This window comes from Scleropages formosus, chromosome 1, assembly GCF_900964775.1.
Source record: "Scleropages formosus chromosome 1, fSclFor1.1, whole genome shotgun sequence".
NCBI lineage: Eukaryota > Metazoa > Chordata > Actinopteri > Osteoglossiformes > Osteoglossidae > Scleropages > Scleropages formosus.
The window spans coordinates 31,920,471-31,946,211 of NC_041806.1; the positions used below are offsets into that span (position 1 = coordinate 31,920,471).

Below are 25,741 nucleotides of genomic sequence, written 5' to 3' on the forward strand. Positions count from 1 at the left end.
TCGGGCCGGGAAGGCAGCGCGCAGTTCGAGCGCCGGCCCGCTTCCCATATAAGTAAATTGCCAATAAATTATGTTCTCTGCTAAGAGGGTGGAGGAGGAATAAATGAGAGCGAGAGGGAGGGAAGAGAAAGAGAGGAAGGGAAGAAGCAGCCGGCCAGATGACAAATCGGGGAACGGAAAAGCGGACCGCGCGATGCTGCTTCTTTGACAGATGTCACGCTCGAGTCTTTCGGGGGGGCTGGCACTGATTTTTTTTTTTTTTTTTTTTCCCCTCGCTCTCCTCCTCGCTGCTTTCAGTGACGGGGAAAGAGCACGCTGGGTTTCCAGCTCGTAACCAAGTGGTTCGTATCTGCGGGGCACAGAATAGGACTTAACCCGGGGCTCCAGCAGGGAGATAAACGCGGTGGACAGCGGCTGCCCGGCAGGACAGCAGGTGAAAAAGTGGCTTCGAGCGCAAACCTCGCGTTCCTCAGCGAAAATGCTCGCAACGACACCCTCACCAGCGGTAGGTAGCGCATCTCTACAAGTAATGCGTACGCGAAGTGTGCGGTCGAAGCTGTCAGTGGCGCGAGGAAATGTCCACGTTTTTACACTGTTGTATTCCTTCCCAACCCGTGGTCATTCGCTGACGTGCAGGGTCTCTCTGGCTGTTTCTTGGTCCGCGAACCTTCAGCCAAACGCAAGTTCACACACTCGACTCATTATGATCAAATCGGCACTTAAGTCGTATGTCGGGGGGTTTCACGCGCCGCGCAAGTTGCGCGTTTTCGCCGCGTTTCGCTCGGTCCCGTCGAGAGGCGCATGCGACGAAAGTGAATAAAACTGCTGCGGGAAGCGAGTAGTTGGTTCACGGAAAGCCGTCCGTAGCGTGGGGTTAAGTCCCGCACCGAGCAGCTCCACGGAAATACCGCAGTGTGTGAAGTTACGGTGTCCGTCTGTGCTTCGTCGATCGTCTCCGTCTCCTTCCTTCCCCCGGGGATGAGGGCACATCATCATCCCCCCCCCCCCCCCATCTCTCTGTGCCCCCCGCACTGGCTGCGAGCCCACCCTCATTTCCTCCCAAACACTGTGCTGCACAGTCCGCCAACAGGCCAGAAAAGCTACGGAGGAATCAGACGCCCGCATTTGGGGAAACTAGGGGGAGACACGACGGAACGGCGAGCGCGATCGCACGTGATCTGTCCATCTTTCCATCTTTCCATCTTCTCATGTTGATGTTCATCTGCCGCTGTGTGATCGCACCTCTCTCTCGCACAGTGACAGTTCATCTCTCACTGCCTCCACTTTCAAAAGTCTCAACATGACGGATTCTTACATATCCGTCATGTCGCTTTTTCATTTTTGTGTGTGTGAGATGATGATCCTCCTGGACGCGTCGCTGTCCATACTACTGTTCATAAACGTCTGTGCTGCCTGGTGCCAGTGACTGGCATTGTTCAGTGCTCTTGTGGCACAGAGGTGTGTGTGTGTGTGTGTGTGTGTGTGTGTCCACCGTTCCATTGACACTACTGTGACTCATGAATTCCTGTGCGCTGTGTTCAGAACCCCTAGATTTCGCATGATCTTCCACACACAGTGCCGTGGTCAGACCTCTGTCTGTAGTGTAACTGGTCCCTCCCTGCAGCAAACACAAATGTTTACTAATTTGCCTGACAGTATGAATAAGTTTTGCTAATATTTTCAAATGCATCAGTGATATAAGGTAGTGACATAGTGGGGATATGCATAAAATATTTTTATGCTTTGTGCCATATCAAAATATTACATTGCTGATGTGACTTGTATTGTCCTACCTAGAGTGAGGTTTGCACCTGTACCTTGTGCAAAAAACCTGTAGAAGTTATTGCATGAAATATGATTTTTAATATGCTGAAATATATTGTACAATATAAGTGGCATCCTCACTAATAGTCTGCTTTGCTCAGGGTATGACAGAAAATGTGATGTTTTTGTTTCATAATGGTACAGACATCTGTACACCTCAGGGGACCTTGAAAGTGTAACTAAAGCTCAACTTTAATGAGCTGAGAACTAAAATGGCTGGTACTGTAGTGGTTAGTGCTACTAAATTTGGGCCTGAAGGTTGCAGGTTTGATTCCCCCTTCTGACTGTAGTACCCTTGAGTAAAGGACTCACCCTAAAATTACCCAGCTCTATAAATGGGTAAATAATTGTAAGTACTATAAGCTCTTTTAAAGAAAATCATGAATAAATGTAAAACAAGAACCTTTTTTTGCACTTAACGCAAAGCGTACCATTCGATCTGAGAGAGACCTGGCAGAGGTGATGTCTGATCAAGCGCTGACAAGTAAGTGGCATCAACTCCTGTTTGTCCAGGGATTGGATCGCTCAGACGGAGATTACAGTCCAGTTTACTTCTCTCTGTGTAATGATGGGCTTTGCTTATCTGTTTGTGGATGTTCCAGCTTAACAGCAAAAAGCAGTCTCCCCGTAGAAGCAATTTAACACGAGCAAATGAAATGACTGCTGTGCCATTAAGTGATGTGTGCTTTACCTATATACTGTGTCCAGGTAATCCCACTGTGTCTCCTGTGACCTTTCAGAGATAGATCCTGCCTTGGCTGTGGCTGTTATTTCTGTTCCATCCACATGGCAAAATAAGTGCTTGTGTATTTCACAACATACAATAACAATCATTCGACTCAATCTTTCTGAATTGCGTATTCCTCCATAACAGCCTTCTGGTTTCGTGCGCTAAAATCTCCCGTTAGGAGGATGCCGAAAGGCAACAGCACCACGACTCATAAAATACGGTCATGATTTCCCAAAGCTACGTTGCATTTAATTTGGTTGAATTCTCTTGTAATTTGTTTGTACCATCATATAAATAACTTCTACCTTATTGCAGATAGAAAAGACATTGGTGCACCATATTCATTATTCACTATTGTAGGATGGCTCCTGTTTCAATTTGCCAGAGAGACTATTTGAAGCAAATTTTGTCTTCTCTGTGAACGATTAGATAAAAGAATCCGGATGTGTTGTAATTTCCGTGCTGGCCGAAAATGAATTGGGCCTTCATGTGTACAGGGGCCACTTTCTATAATATCCAAAAAACACAAAATAAATTTGTGCTTTGGACTCACAATGCATCTATTCAGTACAGTACACTTCTAAAGTCATGTGAAACTCGCTGTCTCTTTGCTGAGTTAGAGGGCTTCTCTCAGTAACTAACCTGGGCCCGGTTTTATTATCCCGGGTGAAGCAATGGCATCTTACCACAGAGACGTAACAGTGCCTGTCTCTATTTACCCAATGCACTTAATAGCTAGTGTAAATAAATGTGATAAATATAAAAAAATGAAGCAAGCTGAGAACTAAACATTTTCTGAACAAACCACAATTTAGATGTTCTGTTATGAAGGTAGTGTGGCACACAGTGCAGTGGGTTTGTATGGTGCAAAGAAGGATGCAGAGACAACATTCATCACAAACGATTTATTCGAACACTAGCACCAGGGAAATGACACTCTGGGTGCAAGGACCTCATTTCTTCCAGAACCTGTGCCTATAACCAGCCTTCCCAGGCTACTTAACATCCCAAAGCTTCCTCTAAACACACCCGTAGACACGGTCACCACATCGTTTTCCCCCTAAGTGCCCCCAATGGTTGCACACCCACATTTAACATTATTTCCCACAATGCAACTATTTACAATTAGGAGTTTCCCTCCTAAAACAGTAACGTGGGGTCGTTACAGTATGTAGGGCTCCACTGAATGTGAAGTGCTAGAAAAATATATTCAGCAGTTCTAATGTTTGCTTTATTTAATTACAAAATACCCCGGCTCGCCTGTAACAACCACAAAAAAATTATTGCGCGCTTGCAGACTCGCAGGTTTCCTTCACAACATTGTGGGGACCCCACGGCGACTCTCACTTCTTCGACACAAATATCTTAGCGGGTTATGAAAGCGAGATAACGTGTGAAAAAGCACATGTGTGTTTTGGCACAGGAAAGAGCGAGGAAGGGTAGCGCGGCGGAGGCCCGACGGAGTTCCAAAAGGAACAGCTGATGGGGAAACCAATTAACTCAAGTAGCTGCACTGCTGGGGATCCATCCGCTGACACAAATGCGACACGTGTTGCCCCCGCTCCCATCTCCAGGTGCTGAGAGGTGCCTGTGAATTAGCTAAAAATGACAGAATCCCACCTGGAGCAGTTACTGTGGATCGCGGGTAGGAGGGACAGTCACCCTTGGGGTGAAGTTAACCCATGCTATGCCAGTGCTCTCGCATTGGGGTGTGATGAGTCAAGCAGAAAGTCGACAATGATGACCACATATCTAGAGATCACGCCTAATTTGAATGCTGTGTCCACCTGAAATTTGGCCGTTTGTGGTTTTATGCAGGTGTGTACTGCCTTTTCAGCTCTTTCTCGGCAACCCCATAAAAGTCGCATTTTACAGACGCTGATTTTGTGGGGACTGTTATTTGTGTGTGTACCTAAGTTTGGCAAAGCTGAGTGTTCGTTAGGGCAGGTGCAGAACCACATATATTTTTACCGTGTGCGAGCGAACCCCTCGATGTTCTCCTTGCTGGCTTAAAGCTGCTGTGCTTCCACAAGCAGTCCAGATGGTGCTGGCGTGGGTTGGGTTTGTTCATGGAGAGAGAGTAGGGCAGATCGAAATGGGAGACATGAGGATTTAAGGGCTTCAGGCTGCTGCTCAGGGGAGCCTGAAGCTGTTCTCAGAGATGTGGAGGCTGAACCGGCCCAAGCCCTTACTCTCGGCAGCAACATGTATCTCCTAGGCTTCCTGGCTAGGTTGCGTCAGCTGACTAACGGATCTTCGCTCCATTTCACACCTTCCCGTTAGCCCATTTTGTGGAAAGTAATTTTTCTGCAGATGTCTTCTCCTGTTTTCTAGGGAAAAAAATGCTCACCGGTGCTGTGTTGTTGGTACAAATATCTGCAGGGGGCAGGTGGAGCGTTCGGCTGCCTCGTCGGGGAGAGACCCATGGCTTCACCATTGTTTGGACCCAGCTGTCGCACCGCTGCCTTGCAGCTAGTTCAAAAGCACACTGACACTCATTCAGGTCATCGATATGTACCGGAATGGGGGTGGTGGGGGGCACATGGCCTACAGCTCTACCCACTTTAGCATGAGTTGTACGGATTCAAAACTGCTGGCTTAGTCCATCTGGAGCAAGCGTGCTTATTCCTCTCGCTGCACTGACAGGTTGAGAGCTGCTGTATGCAGATAAGTTAGATCATTAAGGGTGAACAGAGGGGGAATTCAACAAGGTGGGTGGTCTTCGTGATGATTTTGTTGTTAAGAGAATAGGCGTCATAATGGTTACTCTGCAGTGATTTTATTTTAATTCCCCCTCCCCTTCCTCTGGCATTAACAGATTCCACTTGTAACACATATCCTGCACACCTTTAGTTGGCTCTCCCCACCAACCAGTTCATATTATGGATTGCACCACATCACAGGATGGTTGGGACTCTGGGGAGTACTGAGAATGTGCTGTGAGAGGTGAACGAGGTTGATCGGGGTGGTGATGGGGTCAGAGGTCATCTTCTATCCGAGCAAGGGGGCTGGATAGAGAGTAGTGACATAACGGTATTGTGAAGATGGGAAATCAATGCCTCCCTATACCCGCCTCATCCATTTGCAAATCCTGTGTAGCATTTGAGAACTCAGCTGCCCCTAGTTTAAAGGTGGAGTTATCAGGTCCAGCCAGCAAACACAACAAAATAATCCTGTTCATCGGTATTGTCAGTGCCCAACCGTGACCCTTCCTCCAACCCATCTATTACACACCTTTGTCATTGTTTCTGATTCACCTCCTCTGTCAGCTTTAATTAACTTTGTCTGTTTTCTCGCATCAGGACCGCTTGCTGTGCTTCTGATTTTTTTTTTCCTGGTTATATAAAGCTCCTGTTAGAAGCGCAGGAATCGCAGTGGGTCTTTCAGAGAAAAGGTGAAGACCGGAGTTATGTCCTCATGGCCACCTGTTGCTCTACCACTGCAAGAGGAATGTCTTGGAATGCAAAGGACTTCTCATCACTTCCCCCAGCTCCTGCAGGTCAGGGCAATGGGATGTATCTTCATTTTTCTTCAGCCCTGCTTTTAGCTGATCCATCTGCTTCACCGTCCCCCACACTGGGCGCCGAGCAGCAATGCAGCTGTGTCAGTATGTTTCCATATTATTCTGCGGTGCAGAGATAGACGTAGACCCTGCAAGGCAGACATTGCGAGTGATAACGGGTGAGATAAGGTGATTTTATCTCGGGCCTCCACCAGAGACGGCACCATGCTCTCCATCAGCTTAATAGTGGCAGACGTTCCTCAGGTCTCCTGGTGGTTCCACTAGCGGACACCAGAGTATTTATTTAACTGTCTGATAAAAAGACATACGAAGTGGAGAAAAACTGTCTCCATCCATTTTTAGCTGCAGCACAAGACCTCCCCGTGGCCTGTGGTTAGTGTTTACAGTGGGGTAAACTTAGGGATGCAATCCATACAACTGAGCTCAAGGACTCCCAGGCCAGTATGGTTAGGATGTAAAGCAACCCTTCATCATTCTTTCAGTTTGAATCCAGTATATGACATCAGGGTGGGGTGTTGGGTATTTAGGGCATATAGGGTGTCTGTCAAAATGGCACGGAGTGTGTGTGGTGCTCTATTTCAGTCTGTGAGCATTCTACCTTCTGAACCTTCCAGCTCTTAAAGGAGACTTGGTGCTGTCCACCGAAACACACCCGTGCAGATGGAAGTCACGCTTCACCTGAGGCGACACATTACCGCGTCTGGGCCCTGCGTAGCACACCAACTGCATTCATAAGCATTCTAAAGACTTTGTACTGTGTTGCTTGTGCTCATATCTGCCGTAATGAAGCTCATGCCGGAGGCTTCTGTTGGATTGCAGTGCTAGAGAAACGTTTCACACAGTCTGTTGCACATCAAACCCGAAAGATTATTGCATGCAGAACTGTGGCAGGCAAGGCACAAACCATGTGGTCTTTTCGAGCTAATAGGTTGAAAACTTGGTGGAGATGTTATGGAGAGGAAGTGCACCTAAGGCTTGGATTAAGAGGAATGGTCTATCTTCTTGGAGATGTAAGAGATCTGAAAACTCCTCTCTTCCTGAGATCATGCGTGGGGAGTGAAGAAAGAACACGCACTAAAGGACCGTTCACTCAACTGCAGAGAGCATCACCATGCTGCTCATGGCCAAGATGTAAAAGTTGGTCAAGATACTCCGAAGGAATTAAGTGAGATGTAGGGGGATTAGGGCTTTAGGGTTCAGACGTCAGCTCTAATAGTGAAACTCGGACAGCATGTAGGTTCCCTCAGATGATGGACTTGGACGGCGAAGACCTGCAGAGATGCTGAAGCAGACTCTTTGCCTTGTGAGCCTCCAGGTGGTTAATAGGTCTGGGCCTGCTACCCTTTTTATGGCTTCAGAAAGAGGAGAATAAATAAAAGTTCTCTATTACAAATTAGCATTGACACGCAATCTTTAGCATGGTAATCAGATGCAGGCGATTTGACCTCCTGGTGTTTCTCTTTTAGTTCCCAAATTTCTCTTGATGTGTTAATCTATTTGCGGGGGCATTCTGAACAGGATTGATCAAGAGATGCGTGAAGGGAATCCTTGAGCTGGATCCGAACATCACCAGACACGCAGCATTTTTTTTTTCCCCATTTCCTCTGAGTCTACGCTACATGGCGAGAAGTTCATTTACACAGAAAATAAGCCAACACTTAGCAGCACGAGGGCAGTAGCGTCAAAACCCTTGTAAGGATAGATGGAGAATGTGGAAAGTAAGATGGCGAGGAGGAAAAAACATCTTGAAAAATGAGTGGAAGTGGCGTAGCAGATTGCATGGTATTAGTGGTATGTGGACATGTAACCTGAAGGTTGCTGGCTTGAATTCCAACCCCATTGTTGTAGTACTCTTGAGCAAGGTATTTACTCCAGATAGTTTTTAGTGAAGTATCCAGGTGTACACACACACACATCTTCAGAACCGCTCGTCCCTTACGGGGTCACGGGGAACCGGAGCCTACCCGGCAACACAGGGCGTAAGGCCGGAGAGGGAAGGGGACGCACCCAGGACGGGACGCCAGTCCGTCACAAGGCACCCCAAGCGGGACTCGAACCCCAGACCCACCGGAGAGTAGGACCGCGGTCCAACCCACTGCGCCACCGCACCCCCCCCAGGTGTACATAGAAGTATAAAAATGAGAAGTTCTACTCCACAGGGTAGACTATCAGTGTCCCATGAGATTTAAGAGGATTGGTTTTTTTCTTTTTTTTTTTTTTTCTGGCTCTTTGTCATACTTTCTATGCTGTTGCTCAAAGCTTTTAATTAAGGACAGTTCCAAACATAATTAACTGCCAATTAAGTGTGTTTAAGTGATTTTTATAAAGCCTGAATTCCTGAAAAGGGCACGCTAAACATTTGGATTGGCTGCATAGATAAGACGACCAGTTTTACCCAGTTAATCAGATATGTCTTGCATTGTCCTCCAGCTGCAGGCGTCGAGTCGCCATTGGGAGCTTTTCCTTTCAATTGCCATGCAGAGATAAGATCGTGATTGTGTTATAGGAATAGTCCTGGAGCTCTGTGGAATAAGGTCAGACACAAGGCATTTCTGATGTTAGTTCCACATCCAACAAAAGGATGCACCGTATGCTTCGTGTCCTTGGTACTTGGGGAGGGACGCGTGGTCTGTATGTTCTTCTCAATGTCAACAGCACCTACCTTCCTCTGCCTTCAGTCTTCCACGTGACAGTGGAGCTGCTGAAATCACAGTGGTCTTGGAAAAATAATTTTGAGAAAGAGAAAAATCTCCCTGTAGTATTTGAAATGCAGAGGTGTCTGAAGACGTACAACGGTTCTTGATTGCAGATCCCCTGCAATAAATACAAAGAAAGAGTTTGACATTTCAAGCTAAAATCTCAAACCATTTCCATCTCACGCTGATATTTAAATGACCTATTTTAAATTCATCTTTTACAAAAACAACGTGAAATATTATTCAGATTACAAGCTGAATAACTGTAAAATACGCAGAATTTGACATGCATCTATTGCAAAGCCGAATGAAATGTGGAATACTAATGGCTTGGAGGGGGTTTGGGAGCCCTCTGTGAAAGTAAGTCATTTGCTGCTTGTGTGGCCAGTTTGGACTCAAACCTGTAAAGCAGATAATTTTCTATGCAGGTAGGAAGGGCAGTTTCCCATAGTTCATAGTTCCCAGAGTCCATCATTTGTTAGGAACAAGGATTATGTTTAAGGTTTTACGACACAAGACGCTTGTTTCACTTCTGCTCACTCAGTTGAAATGATGACAGACCCCCAGTTGCAGAAACCACTAGTAACCTAGAGTGAATCAAGAGCAGTTGTGGGCTAAACCCATCTGTTCATCTAGTTTAACTAGATGACTCTGACTATACTCACAAACTTACAATTTCACCCATTTGCCCCGCAACTTGGAACGGTTTACTATGACCAATTGCATTCTCTGCTTATAACTTAGGGCAACCTTCAGGTTTCGAATCAGTATCACTAAGCAACACATTACAGTACCTCCTGTCATGTCGATCATGCAGACACAGCTACAAACACAATGTGGGGCGACTTGTTTCGTAGTGGTGTGTCCTTATATTCGGAAGGTCTTGGCTGAGCTGTCCCACTCCTGCTGTAGTACCCTTTGAGCAAGGTACTTGCCCTGAACTCTTCTAAGTTACCCAGCTGTATAAATATGTAAATAATCATAAGTAGCTTAGTACGCAAATGTAATTTTGTAAGTAAGCAAAGACAAAAGCCAAATAACTAGATGGGGTTTTTACACTAAATGACAATATAAGGGCAATGGCATGGTGGTATAGCAAGTGGTGCTGCTGCCTAACAGTGCCTGGGCTGTTTGGGTGTAGGTTTTAATCCAATTCGGTCTGTGGAGTCTGCATGTGTTCCCTGTGTCTGTGGGTTTCTTCCCAATGCTCTGGTTTCCTTACATGCTCAAAGGATATACCGTTCAGGTGAACTGGCAATGCTAAACTGCTCATAGTGCGTGTGCGTGTATGTATGGCTACCCTATGATGGACTGGTGTCCCGTATGGGGTATACCCCCACTAGCCTAGCACCCAGTGAGTCTGAAATAGCCTCTAGACTCCCTGAGTAGGAAAAAAAATGGAGTGGAAAATCTAAGGCATCACTCATCATGTTGACCATGCCACCATAATGCTAAACATGGGCACAAAGGGCTAATTTTTAATTTTGTGGAGTAATACAAGACATGTCTAAGATATCTGTAGGTTAGTGTGCCAGATTTGTGTAAGATGATAATTCCGTGTACAAGGGTTTGCTTTAATTTTCAGAAACTGTTAGCAGTTTCTATCCAGCAAACCCTGTTAGGTACATGAGCCACCAGCTTCTTTTCTCTCTACAAGCTTCATTTCATCGTCACGTAATGCACTTGGAGCGGATTGATATTTGCCCAATACCTCCTGCAGCCCTGTAGGCACCCAGCCAGCCATAGGTGCTGCTGTGAGCAATGATGGAGAAAACCAAAGCAATTTCTCCCACCAGAGGGAGCATGAGTTAATTTGTGTTCCCTGGGTCTCATCCCCATAGATGACAAGAGGACAACAATTTACCAATGTGATGTTGGAGCAGCACCTACAAGACCATATTCTACAACTGGTAGAAGCTGCCATTCTTTGCCAAAATGTCCTTCACTAGCATCTCTGGAAATATTAAGGGTAGGATAAGGATTGAGGTGTCCGTTAGAAGTGCATTTTGTCAGTGTTTTGCCAGATTGAGATGAGTTTTAAATATAATTGGGTATACAAAGCAAATCATGGACTTTGTCAACACAGTGCCAAGAGACTGCGTAAACATCCCAATTCAACAGTTCTACTTTATTCTGGAAATCAGCTGATTGTGCATGGGAAAGTATTGTCTTTAAATTTGGGGAGACATCTGGCAACCCACCATCAGCACAAGCTCGTGGGTTATCGTCTACCTCGGGATCACACACGACTTTCAACCCCAGGGGCCCACTGTCAAGTACTTGATTGATGCCTTTGGCTTTCAGCATGGTGGCTTGACAGGCTGCTCCAGTGCATGGCTGACACATCAATCAGGCACCTGACAGCTGTCCCCACTTGGGCATTGAGACCGGCATGTCTGATGGCGTGATAACAGAATCCTCGTCTTCCGGAAACGTTCTTGATGGGGATACTAATGACTGAGTTCTAGCCCACTACTGTAGCTTTTCACTGCACTCTTTTGCAATTTGTGTTTCTTTGGGCAAGAGAGGTGGTTGTTTTCCATTAAGACTTGGTCTCAAGTTTGGGGCAGTATTTTTAAAAAGAACAGCAAGCTCTAGTGGAACTAAGGCTGGAAAAAAAAAAAAATGCATTGTTATCTCATAATTGCTCTGCAGGTCTGTCATATAAACTCAGATCACTAGGAGGCTGCATTAGTGATGCCGCCTTTAATCATAATTACACTTTCACGCTCGCCGACACAAATGAGGAAACACCAGTGGTGCTTTTGCCTCTTTATCATTCCAAGCAACCAGGTCTGCATTTCAGCTCATGTGCCAAGCATCCAGATTCCCTTGTCTTATATAAAAAAAAAAAACCTGAGGGGCGAGTTCAGTACCGAACTGCATTATTTTTTCATTTACTCTGAAAAGTCACATTGTGGGCCCCCTCCTTGGACACATTCATGCGTCCAATAGTTTGAGAACGAATGCAGCAGCCGTATATATGAGGTTAATATACCATTAGAATTCAAGTTTCGGAGGGAGGTGTTTTTTGATAAGCACATGTGAGTATTGTCTCGCCTAAAAACTGGTTTACAGAAGCTCCGTGGGAGTTCGGCCAAATATGCTGCAGTTGGACTGTCCTCTATTCATTCATAGTCAGGTGCTCTTTTTTTTTATGTTTTCTTTTTTTTTTTTCCCCAGTTCTTTGAAGGAAAAGAAGCAACTTAATCCCTCAGTTAGGGTTTGACGGACTAATTGTTTGATTTCTGGCAACATGCAGCATTTCTTTGTATCGTCATTTCAAGTGAAATTGCAAAAAAAAAAAAATCATCAGAATACTAAAGGAAACAATATTTATTGCATATATACAGTACCACTCAAAAGTCTAAGTACACCTGGGGATATAGGCAATACCTGCATAGAATGAACTGGATTCAGGAGTCAAAACAAAGGCAACACACAAGTGTCGTACCTTTCTGGAAATTGCTGCAGAAGACCTGGGAAGATGCGTGTTCTGATTTCCTGCTCAAAACTAATTTCCAGTATGTTTACGCAAACTTTTGATGGCTCTTGTTCCTGTGCATTCAATGAGATGTACGTCGCTTTGGAGAAAAGCGTCTGCTAAATGAGTAAATGTACATGTATACACTGGTGTGTGTATATATTTATCTGTTTGTGCTTTTATACATATGCATCTTGCAGCCTGGAATATGCAGCAGGTGTTTGCCAGTGTTATTAACCTGCACGCTTTGCCGTGGATTGAAACAGCTGGAACCCAAAGGAAATGAGTTTAAAATGACGGTAAACAGGAAGTCCTTCTCAGTGAACACAACCACAGGATGTCACGCTGCTATCCAGCGAGGCACCTACAGTTCCCACCAGGGGCTGCCTGCATTAAATGCTATCGCACAGAACAAAGATTCTGGTTGTTCTTCTAACTTCAGGACCGAACACCATCCCTTTCCTGCTCTGTGTTGTGGCAGCTCTGCCCCCCCCCCCCCCCCTCGCCACCTGCCTGACGTTTGTCCCCTGGAGTCCAGGGAGCTGCTGTCCTACATACAAATTCTAAATCTGTTACTCTGCTCTTGCTGGTGTGGCTTTCCCCTGTCGGTCCTCCTCAGTGCTTGGCGAGGCCCCCGACGCGCCCCGTGGTTGACCTCACCTTGTCCGAGTAGGCCGATCTATCACAGGAGCAGCCTTGCAGAGCAGCTCCAACCTTGCCCACCTGGCCGAGCCGATCGATAAACATCCCATTTTTGCAGATGCATTGGCAGTTCTGTGGGATGCCTGCGGCCGCCACGAGCCTTGCATCAGCAAACATGTCCCTCGGGTGGAAGAAGTGTCCCCTCTGCTGTTCCTGTTCCGCTTCAGCATTGCAGTTTGTCACTTCTTTCGGTGCAGCTCAGGTGTTAGCCTTGTGATTTGGTTTTGCTGTGATGAAGGTGAAAGTTTGGAGTACGGGGGGGGCCTGCTGTTAGCCTACATCCAAGACAAGTCTTCTGGTACTCAACTTGCATCCATCAGCCTCGTTGTAATCAAGCTTCGGATGAAAGGTAAAATCGGCACCCCTGCTGCCAATCTATGTACGCTGGGCTGCTTGGAGAGTTTAAAAGTTCATCCACACTGTCATTCACATCAGTTGTTTCATCTCCAGGGGAGCTGATGATGGAACGTTGAGAAATTCAGGATATCTCTGACGTCATTCCTCCAAAGGCCACATGCCAGGTTCTTTTCAGTCTGAGCTACAGCTGGTTAAACTCTTACTCCATCCTGGCCTTTGCTAGTGCTGCCGGCCACATGCTGAGACTCAAACGCACATGTGGAATTGCCTGGGGTGGCTATTGCAATTTCTGCATTACACAACATTGCCTTCCCCGGCTAAGTGCATCAGCATTCACGCGGTTGTTTCGTCATCAGAAAAATTCTACTTCTGCTGTTGGAGAACACATTAATAACATATTGTTGATGGTCCTTCAGTTTTGGGCTTCCTACTGAAAATATGAAACATTTATGAGTTAGATAAGATATAAAAAGAGAGTGGATGGATGATGGGGGCATGCTGGACATAATGTGGTCAAAACTACATTAAAAGTAGTATGGATAGCACACCATCAGCTATTCCAATCGTTTTCTCAAGGGTCCTTGGCAGCAGTGATCTGGCTGGGATATCTATCTGAAAAAATTATCTGCAATCCACAGTACCTGGGCCAAGTTTCTGCACATCGGCCTCCTGACACACTGATAGTTCAAGTTTTTTTAAATCGCTTTACATTGCTTATTACAGGCAATCCACCCCTGCTTACACAAAGTCAACATGATAGGCCGTGAAAATGTCATATTCAATTTCTAGCTCCGTAAAGTCGACCAGTGTGGGAATGGCTGGCCAACATACTGATTCAAACCTAGTTCTCCAGTACAGCCCTTTGAGTTCCACTCTCTGTCCTCCACTGATACCCTTCAATAGTCAAGACTCAATTTCTCACCAAATTTGGCAACTTAAATGAAGTCCACAGTTCTACTATCCCTACATGCAGACAAATTTAAGAATGTGACATGCAGCTCCTAGGTAAAGATGGCCATGTGCCATAGCTTTCTCCTTACTGTATATTACTAGTGAATCTGACCACCTCGGTATTTATTAACCTTTTTTATCACTGCTAAAAGTAATTTCAACGTTCTTGCAAAACCATATGACGGGTAGAAATCAGATACTTCTTTTTCACATGACATTATGATAAAGAAATGAAAAAGACAAGAGTTTCAACTGACCTATTGTTATCATCGCGAGAGTGAAACAACAGCAATTTGTATTAATGACAAATAGGCCTATTTCCTGGTATTGGTAAGGGATGCCATGTCAAAATTGCAACATAAAAAAAACAATACAATGATTACAGTAACTGTCACAACCTGTGTTCGTATGAGAAAATCTTATATATAAACTGCAGATAAGTCAGCTTTAGTAAACACAGTCATGAAATATGTGCATGGATACATTAGTAAATTAGTCTAGACCCTTTAAAGGATACAGTGTATATACATACAAATACAGACTTAATATGTACGTGTGTGCACAGTATTCAGTGCAATATTAAGCAAGTGATTCAAGCTTATGGCAACTGTATATGTAACTGGTGCTTTGAACTCCTGGAAAAATAAATCAAAACATGTCATCAACCATAAACACAATAAACACGCTTGTCCTGAGAACAGTTGGCGTGTGATGTCTATGTAGTGAGTGATATACTGTAGTCGATGTTCAACATCACTACTTTGAGTAAGAAATAAGAGAAATTCTATGTAGCGCTGGAAGGATAGATTGGTCACTAAGCACACCCGAGGTGGAGTGGTTTAGTTGAAGAGGCTGAAGATGGCATCTTGTGTGACGTCAGAACATTCGCAACTAAACCATTCAGCCCCAGGTGAGCTTAGCTACCCGTGTACCTTAAGCAAAGCGGTATGGATAAGTTCTTTGAGTTAGAGACCCTTACATTCCACCTGTCACACTGCTAAATCTAACCTTAAAATAGCACCTTGATTCTGACTTTTGGGTTTTACTATTATTATAGGTAGATTTTCCTAAAAAAAACAGTTTCGTCTCGGAGGTCATTCTACAGACGTCTGAAGTAGAGCAGGCAGTGAGACTGCAAGATGAGATTTTGAACTGCAAAATAATTATGCTGTGCAGTTTACATTTATTCACTTAGCAGACCCTTTTCTCCAAAGCAACTTCCAATGAACTCTATGTAGTGTTACCAGCCACACGCCTTATTCACCAAGGTGACTTACACTGCTAGATACACTACTTACAATGGGTCAGTCGTCCATACATCAGTGGAACACACACACTCTGGGTAAACCTGAACAGCATGTCTTTGGACTGTGGGAGGAAACCAGAGCACCCAGAGGAAACCCACACAGACACGGGGAGAACACGTAAACTCCACGCAAACTGAGTGTGGATCGAACCCACGTTCTCTCACACCGCCCAGGCACTGTGAGACAGCAGCACTACTCACTGTGCCACCATGCTGCCTGCAGTTAAACCCTCTTCTCCTCCCTTACAGTATACAGCCGTGATTTTCTCTCTACCCCGGGTGGTCGTGTCTCTTCGGACTCCTCCGTGGCACCAGTCACCATGGGACCAGGGCCCAAGGCTTCAGAGCACCACATGTAATCCACAGTAAAAACACTGTGTGGCACTTTGTTATCAAGCAGCACAAACGGCACACCAGGGGAAAACCTCTGTGTGTCAGTCAGGGCAGAGTGGCCCCTTGGTGCAGGTTCCCTTCTCACAAAGACTCTATTAGAAGCATGTCAAAGCTTGACAACAGGACAAGGGGGCGAGGATGGCAAGCCGATTACACCTGCCACTGCACGGCGTTAATTTCCTGTAATTCTGTGATTTCTGCACGGTGTCGGCCGTGGAGACTCTTCCAGAGGGCATAATCCCTGCTCGGGTTTGCTTTAGCAAAACCTATTAAAATCTGAGCGCTGCCATTATCGATGCTGCTTTCCATCGAGCGGAGCAGCAAACAGGCTTCCCTCCAGCATTCTGTCTCTGCTGTTAAAATGCTGGCCCGTACAGGCACTGCCCCGTTAACTCTGTACACGGTCACCAGCAGCATAGCATACTTTGACAACTGTGCCATGTCTGGACCATGCTCATTAATGCTCACTTTATAGGCTGTGCTCATTAGTACGTATTTGATAACCAACCGTCATATATACAGCTCTGAGATGTTGTGTGCCAGGTTCGGGGAGAGACCAGGCATGAGGTAGTACAGGGTGGCTTTACAGAAATCTTTACTGAATACATAAAACTGACACATAGGAAACCCAAAACGCGAGCTTTCAGGCCACAAACACATCAACACCAGTCCCAGCTCTGCAGTGTGACAACTCCTGTCCTTCATCAGTCCATCAAATGCTATGGGTGCTCCTGACCCTCGTCTCTTAAATCGGGCATGGCGAACCATTCAGGGTGTGACTGTGCTTCTGCAAATATTTTTTATAAGCTTTTTCACTTCATTTTGCAGCTCCGGTGCTTGTGATTTAATGAGGGCACAGGTCAGAATTCTGGGGCCCCTGAAAGAATATTGCTCAGACCCCCCCCCCCCCCCCCCCCCCCCCAACCTTTTAGATAAATTCCACAGACATCCCAACACTGAAAAATTGATTTTGAGATTGGGCCGTTTTTCCTGTGAAAAACTTGGGGACTGGGAGGAGGAGTCTCCCTTTGAAAGAAATCCCAGCTATATAATAAATTAATTTGCTGAACTTTACAGCATTGATTTTACTGGCGGGAGAAGACATCCCTCCCCGAAATACTTGCGGACCCAAGGGGGATCTCTTGAAAGAAATCACTGCTATATAAATAAATAAATAATTTGCTGATGGTTTCCTGGCTTTATTACTGATCACTGTTGGAGACACCCAGGACTTCAGGGAGGCTTGGGATGGCTGTGTGTGCCCACTAGTGACAGCTCTGTGCCTTAATGTGTTATGTGTTACTGCAGCAGATTCGTACTAAAATAGCCATTGCTGCCACTGCGACCCTATTAGGACAAGCGGGATGAAAGATGGATGGATAGCAATTTCTTACTATTAATAGGACTTCATAGGACAGGGCATGTTCCCTAATTGTGTGGTTAGTGGGCAAAGTGGATGGGTGGATGGATGGATGGATGGAAATGTATTAAATCCTAAATTAAATCCCATTCACTTTCTCTGCAGCTGCCTACAATGTACAACAAAACATATGACACATATGTATATACATACAAATGTAAAGTAACCAAACACATAAATACATATAAAAATAAGTTAGCTAGTGAAAAGGTGGAAAAAAATCATAAATAGGCAACAGGCCTATTTACATGCGGTTACTGGCAGCGTTTTGATCCCAAACCCCGGCGTGAGCCAGGCAGTTACCGTCCCTGCCCCCTCCTGCTGGTGTGACTAGGGTTCTTTCCCTGTTTCATTTCTGTTACCTTCACGACGATGCCATTGTTCTCCCGAACGACACTCCCATAGCTTCTCTGCAGCTCTCAGTTTGTCCTGCTCTTCTCCGTTTCCTCCCTTGTCATTACTCCCAGTTACACATTGGCCCATCATTGTCACCCTTACTTTGAGTCTGGGAAACCGCTCCATTACCTTTATATTCACATCTTGTTACTCTGATGAGAATGCCGTGGCCCTCACTGTTACTCCTTGTTATCCCTTGTATGGACCGTGGTGATGCCTAACTCCCTGTATTGATATCCTCTTACCCGCCCTGGTTAATTTCCTTTTCTGTCTAACAGTGCCGATTGGTTGACTGTCAGTAAGCATCACGTCTTCCTACGAGCCACGGAAAAACTCAAGGACAGCGGACAGTGGAGATAGCGGAGGAGGAAGGAGAGAAGCGCTCTCATGGGGGGGAGAGGCGGAGGGAGGGGTTTGAGACACACAGCTCATATAGCCTGTTGTGAAGGGACTGTGATTTCGCTGAAGGTATGTAATATTGGTGTATTGGCGCTTTGCCGCGATTCCCTTAGTCTGCCGCTTATACCCGGCCGATAGTGCCACAGATTTCAGATAACCACGATCCCGCATGGCTGAGAAAGGATCGACTGCCAGCATTATCACTTCACACTTAGCAAAATATTTAACTGTGCCATTTTAAACTGATTCATTCCCTTCCCTTGAAGCCGAAAACAGGCAATAAGAAAAACGAAAGAGTAAAAGCGCACAGCTCTTCACTTGCATATCGTAAGGCCTTCGGATCAATTGAATCGACGCTACCATGCGCGATGTCTCCCGGGGTGATTTGTTCAGGAGTGGAAGCAAAGATATTTATGATATCATAAGCACTGTAGAATGTCTCGTGTTAATGAATGTTCCATGGCTTATTCCAAATTACTCATTAGCTGCACTTAGTGCTAAGTTTCCTAGAAATAAATATATTGCTGCGATGGACTGGGATTCCATCCTTGGCGTACCCTGCCTTGGGCCCTGTGTTTCAGGGATAGGGTCCAGACCACCACAAACCTGCATGAGGACAACCAGTTCTTGGCAAAACTTGAAGGAAAGAATAAATATAAGGAATGAAGGAAACAAACTAACTGCAGTTAAGAACCACACGTCTGCATCTATGTCTCTCTTTCTCCTAATGTAATGCACACATTGTATTTTCAATGAGATGTATGTCGCTTTGGGGAAAAGTGTCTGCTAAATGAATAAATGTAAATGTAAATATGTTGAGGGGGCGCGGTGGGTTTGGCCAGTGCTCGCTGTGTGGCAGGTGTGGGGTTCGAGCCGTGCTTGGGGTGCCTTGTGACGGACTGGCGTCCCATCCTAGGTGTGTCCCCTCGTCCTTTGGCCTTGCGCCCTGTGTTGGCGGGATAGGCTCCGGTTCGCCGCGACCCCGCTCGGGACAAGCGGTTTTGGACATTGGTGGGTTTGTTGGTAAATATGTTGTCAAGTATTCTACCAGTTTATCACCATCTTGAAATGCTGCGGATTAAGGGAATCAGTTGGTTTCGTTTCAGAGCTCCAGTCCTTTTAGAAAAAACCTTGCGGAGATAAACTTGCAGAATGTATTTAAATGATAGGTTAGGTAGTGTCACGTTTCTTCATGATATTCAACTCTGCTGTTAAACCAGTTCTAAACACTGGCGATGTATATTAATATACAGGTGGTTGAAAATGATAATGAATGGGAAGCTTTGCTGCATATCTACCTGTCTGAGAGCACCACATCAATGACACTCATGTCATTCTGACATTCCCACAATGCACTGCATCAGGATGGAGCTTTAGTTACCAAAACTTCAGGGCTCTGGTCCATAGAGCTCCCTCTGCCGCGCACCTTGTCCAGAACATACAGAACATACTGATTCGGACTCTTCATATAATGAGGCTCGTTTGTAAATATGTTTTGGGAAAATGCCAGCTAATTTATTACAGTGCAATGTTTCATGAAAAACTCACAACGTGTTTGCACAAATAAAGATTTATATTAGTCTCAGAAGGGGTTTAACCACACCAGTAATTACATGTAAATTGGTTCTGATTTATATTAATGAAGCTGTTTGTTGGCACTCCACTTATTTTCCGTTTCAGTTGCCTTTTTAGGACATTAAAATTAAGAAAATTTAAATTCGAAAGATTGTTTGCTTAAGCTTTGCAGTTTAGCAAATAGTCACTCATAAATTTGTCACGGCTACGATGCCCCGAAGTGTCCCATACTGGTCAACGGTGTCCCCAGTGCACCAGTTCAGGACCTGAAGCCATAGCTACACATTACCACTGACCTGTGTTTTTGATCTCATCCCCAGATGGTGCAGAGGGGCCTACAATGAGCCTGGAGGCCACGGGCAGCACCGCCAACGGGGAACGCTCATCGGACACACTGCGGTCTTCCGTGGTCGCTGCTGCTGAGACTCCGGAGCAGCAGGCAGGTCCACCGGGCTGCTCCACCCGACGGTGCGACTCCTGCAAGCTTGCACTTCTGCACACCTGTGTAGCCCCTTGGCACTGAGACCGACAGCCCCCCAGGGGGCCTGCTCTTCAGCGGTTCCATGTCACGCAATGAGCCATTGCCAATGAAATGGCCCATTGTCAGAAGGCACCAATGCACCCCAGAGATTGGCCCTCTTTTAAAACTCTTTCTAACCCCTTTCCCCCCATCAAATAAATCCTGATTTTACGGGCAGCCTACTTTTCTCAGCAAGAGAGGAAGGATCATGATGCGTCTGAATTAAACCCGTAAGTGTGTCGGTAGCTCTCCCAGCTTAAGAAGAAATCAATGGAACTCCGCTGAGAGGAAGTGATGTTTCCATTCACCCAACCTGAAAACAGGCCACAAGCAAACAGCAGACTCACATCCTGGCTGCTTGCCACACATTTCATATCCTCATTTTCCGACAGCCTCAAAGCGCGAATGGACCTTGTCTGATCGTGGTGCCCTTTGGAAGGATGATTTGGACACGTGTCCTTTCAGAAACAATGTGCATTTAATCTCCAGGTGTTCCGCCCTAAACACAACTAGCAAAGAAACCAGGAAGGGCCGAGATCGTTCTGGCAGCACGGGACCTCAACATGGTGCTGCCGTCTCCAGACAGACGGCACGTGTGTCTTACCACCATCGTCATCATGACCAGCATGGCCTTCATGGATGCGTATCTGGTGGAGCAGAACCAGGGACCGCGGAAGATCGGCGTGTGCATCATCGTGCTGGTCGGGGACATCTGCTTCCTCATCGTGCTCCGCTACGTTGCTGTGTGGGTGGGCGCTGAGGTGAAGACAGCGAAGCGTGGCTACGCCATGATCCTCTGGTTTCTCTACATCTTTGTGCTGGAGATCAAGCTCTACTTCATCTTCCAGAACTACAAGGCAGATCGGCACAACCTGGAGACGGTGGCACGCAAGGCGTTGACGCTGTTGCTGTCCATCTGCGTACCAGGCCTCTACCTCATCCTGGTGGCCCTGGACAGCATGGAGTACGTCAGGACGTTCCGCAAGAAGGAGGACATGCGGGGCCGCCTCTTTTGGGTGGCGCTGGACTTGCTAGACATCCTAGACATCCAGGCCAACTTGTGGGAGCCCCAGCGGACTGGGCTGCCCATCTGGGCAGAGGGCCTGATGTTCTTCTACTGCTACATCCTACTGCTGATCCTGCCATGTGTGTCACTCAGTGAGATTAGCATGCAGGGTGAACATGTCTCGCCCCAGAAGATGATGCTGTACCCCGTCCTCAGCCTGGTTACCATCAACGTGGTGACCATTCTCATCCGTGCCGTCAACATGGTGCTTTTCCAGGACAGCCGCGTCTCCACCATCTTCATTGGGAAGAACATTGTTGCTATTGCCACCAAGGCCTGCACCTTCCTGGAGTACCAGCGGCAGGTGAAGGAGCTCCCCCAGAATGCTATTGCCATGGAGCTGCAGCAGAACTCGGTGGGCCACAGAGAGGCCCTCCCCAATGCCACTACCAGCCTGCCCCATGAACATGTGTCTCCAGCACGCGAACTCATCGACACGTGACAAAGACCACCACCAGCATCACCCGCATCCTCGGCGCTTGTCCTGCCTCTGCCCCGGCTGTGTGGGACCCAACCAGCATCTGAAGGATTAAGCTGTGGAGCGGTGCCACAACTGTTCCTCCGTCCACTCGAACCCTGCCCAGTAAGGTGGGATGAATTGCCACAAGCATTCGTTCATCTAGACCAGGAATATAGCAGCCCCTTCCAGAAACTGAAGGAACACGTGGCTCTTGCTTTTAAGTGTGTGTATTTTTCAATCTGAGTGTCCCGACTGACACTTTGTCAGCCTCGGAAATGAAAGGCGAGACCCAGTGTGGCGAATGACTGAGAGCCGATGTGGCCACTGTGGGGTTTTTCATGGATCACTGATGTCTTTTTAATGACTGCTTTGTACGTGACATTCTGTTACTTTGTCGTGAGTCAATCAATTGCGTGTCGTGGCTGGCCTGACGGACTCTTTGTTCCAAGATGGTGGGAAAGCGTGATGAGTCCGGAGAGCGAGGAAAGACCTGAGGCTGGGGAAGGAGGGAAAGCAGCAGGGGATGTACACCAGTTTTGGAACTGTCACCTCTGTGACTGTGGTGCTTTACGACCACGTGTTTGATGATTAAAGCCGGGGGTTCTGCCGAGCTCAGCGCTTCAGGCTTTTTGTGATACCACAGCAGGCCTGGCTTCTCCTGTTACAGTTAAGGTGGGAATGAATGCGGGTTCAAGGGAATAAACAGGCAAGAGGGTAGTTGTAAGAGATCTTTGTTACAGTACATACATTCCTCCTGTGAAAGGACATTGGAAAGGTTTCCTTTCGGTAGAGATTTTGTTCAACGACGTGAAACAAAAAGTACAATCCAAAGCTGACAGATGTTTCAAACAATTCAATAAACTGATTTAATATTATTACCAGAAGCCTTATTACTTATTTAATAAATTTGCGGAGAAAATTTTAATGAGAAACGTAAGATTTAATGCACACCGTCAGAACCGTGAATATATTCGATATCTTCCTCGTTTGATTCATGTCCCAACTTTTCCTGTCTTGAACATGTAAGCCCCACTGCTCAGTGTGAGAACTCCATAATTATGATGAATAGCACAGCACACAGGCAGCTCTGACTTGCTTTTCTGCCTTTGCCTTTTTACACGCTGTTTCAGCCACAGTGTGCCTATAAAGGAACATGCTCCAGCATGCACAGTGGGCTCAGAGGCTAGGCAGAGCCTTGAACAATGTCATGATGGATCGCTCCTCAGAAGCAGAGTAACACCACGGGCCGCCGGACCAAACTGGGAAATAGACGGAGGAGCACAATCTGGTTACTGCTGGTCGGGTTATGCTTGCAGGTACAGGGATCCTATTGTGTGAACAGGATGTTTTGCTGGATTAGTGATCCATCATCATTATTTATTTATTATTAAGTTGCTTACTAGACAGTTTCACCCAATATGATTCTCACAGTGTGTATTTACACCCTTTAGCCCATTTACAGAGCTTGGTATTTTACTGAAACAACTGACAAACTCTCCCTGGTGTAGAACAACAGGGTCCTTCAGGGACTTGAACCTGCACCCTTTAGGTGACAGGTCCGGTTGCAGAAGCAGTATGCTAGGACAGAGTAGGTGTGTTGGAGCTGCTGGGGACATGAGGAATCATGCAGGGCAAAAAATCTCTCTGCAGACCCAATCCTCCCTCTTTTACTCTCGAAGGGACACCTTGCCTGTTCATGGCTCTCCACAGCTATATGACACTGAGCTGTATTTTATGCTTCATTTGGACCATACAGCTGTGGAGTAGCCTAGTGTGTAACTGGCAGTTGTAAAGAGGACAGAGGTGTGTGTGTGTGTAGTGTGTGTCAGTAATTCAGAGCAGCACTCCTCACCCCTAAGAGGTTGTGCCCAATCAGAGATGTGCCATCCACTGGATTTAACGTCTAGAGGAGACCAGCCTCCACTTAGCATCAGTTTTAGGAATTCTCCATGTGTTCGCCAGTGTGACGGCGCATAATAGCCAGAATCCTTCTTGCCTGCTCTTCAGCTTGTCACTCCAAACTCCGGGACATCCTTCAGCAAGAACACTTTGCCTAATGGCAACTTCACCACATAACGCTTCTTTCCAGGATTTGATTCCACTTTAAACACACTTGCCTCCCTAAAAATACTGCTTCTGCTTTTTCCGTCAGCTTCTCATTGGCTTTGCGTATGAATAATAACCAGTAATATGACCTACGTCTGAAATTACAAGACAAACAATTTTGTACAAACAATCCGGTGAAGAGAGTGGTAACACAAACACAAGAAACACAATAAATTACCTGAGGCACCAGCTCATTTTATAAGGACTCGCAATAAGAGATTAACTCATAAATCATCGGCAATGAGGAAATTAATAGTGCACTTCCCAAATGCAATGGGGTCGTGACAGCCCTTCTGTTCTCATGCAGGATGCATTCTGCATTCTGCAGTCTATAAAATATTCAAATTCAACAACGCGTTCAGTCAGCCGAGCGTGCAGAGGGAGCAGATCGGGGCTCTTTGTGGGGGATAATGTGGCCCGTCCCCCTGTGCCGCCGTAGCCCCTTAATCACACCCCTGCTATTCGCTATTCAGCAGTGCTGAGTCACCTGCTGTGGCTGCTGCCTCCTTCTTAAAGCACGCTCTCGCACCCTTTCTCTCAAAACCATCTTTGCACTTCTCTTTCGGACCTTCCTACAGACTCACGTCTCCATCGCCTCAGCTCACTTGCATTAGCAGTCTCCAGAACCTTCTAGAAGTGTCCACAGCTACCCCACCCAGATATGGGGTTCCAAAAGCTGTTTTCCATGCATTTCAGTCTGTTTCCATCAGGAGGCTCCCTATGTTTGTCGCACAAATGTGATTGTCCCATCAAGTAATCCTTTAGAGGACTCATACAGAGCCCTCTTTAGACACAAAGAACTGAGCTTAATGCATAAATGTACAGTGAAAAGTTTCCCGTTGCCCCTTTGCAAGATATTCTTATATTGTGGTTTTTGTTTGGTCAATACACATTAATAATGCACTTATTGCCACCCCACTATTCTTCAGCATCTCACATTTTGCTCTGCTGGAGGTAACATTTCTTATAACATTTGACAAACATTCACCTCATATCTTTTTGGTGAAGAGCTAGACAATAAAAAGAAAAATCTGAGATAATTCATCCTGGAGTTAAATGCGGCTCATCATAATCCCTGGGGAATCAAAGGAAGCATGTCTTGAGCTGCTCTTGGGAACAGCGCTGAGGAAATCTGCTTTAAACTGAGACTAATAAGCTGCTGCACTTTTTCAATGGGAGTTTTTAAAAAGCAATCTCAGGATTCTGTGGTGTGATGTGAATCCGCCAAGATCGCTGTTTACAATTAAAAATTAATAACCGTGAGTCTTGGATTTTGTGAGCAGAGTGGGACTGTTTTGCATCATCAGAGAAATTATTTAACACCTTGATACAATTTATTTACCATAAGTGTGCAGTCGGATGAATGAGGCCCAATAGATGGACTTAATGTTGAGAGCAGGAAATGAGACCTGAAACAAACGTGGACCTGAAAATAGCACAAAATCCTCTTTAAGTCTTAACCCCACAAGAAAAAGCAAAACAGTAAACTTCATCAATACAGTAAATAACTTCCCTGGCAATCGCGTTTATGGAAATCTCCGCATATTCACAGCAACTCCAAGTGTTCCAGCGAAAACATATTAAACTCATGAAGTGGCGAATCTGGGACAGTTTGACCCACGAAAACATCATATTTGCTCCAAGGCACCACCGGGTCTGAAAGTGGAGCTCGTTAATATCAACACTGTGCCCTGCTTAGAAACTTCCACATGAAAACCTACAGATCATATGGTGTAGATTTTGTAGTGAACAGTTGGTGAGTTCAGGCTAAGCAGCAGTTCTCCAACCCATGACCAAACAGCCATGTAGACACACACACACACACACACACTG

The 25,741-nt window shown here is 46.0% G+C and overlaps 1 protein-coding gene across 1 annotated transcript; it reads left to right on the top strand.

The window, feature by feature from the left end:
- Positions 1–296: 296 nt before the first annotated feature.
- tmem121ab (transmembrane protein 121Ab) lies at positions 297–22,606 on the top strand. Its single transcript, XM_018735162.1, has 2 exons — positions 297–505; positions 20,077–22,606. Exon 2 carries the CDS (start codon positions 20,840–20,842, stop codon positions 21,782–21,784), a length of 945 nt encoding a protein of 314 aa, XP_018590678.1. The 5' UTR covers positions 297–505; positions 20,077–20,839; the 3' UTR covers positions 21,785–22,606.
- The last annotated feature ends 3,135 nt before the right edge of the window (positions 22,607–25,741 follow it).

Bases quoted from the DNA above. Each gene is read 5' to 3' on its own strand.
- tmem121ab (XM_018735162.1), top strand. From the start codon at position 20,840: ATGGTGCTGCCGTCTCCAGACAGACGGCACGTGTGTCTTACCACCATC.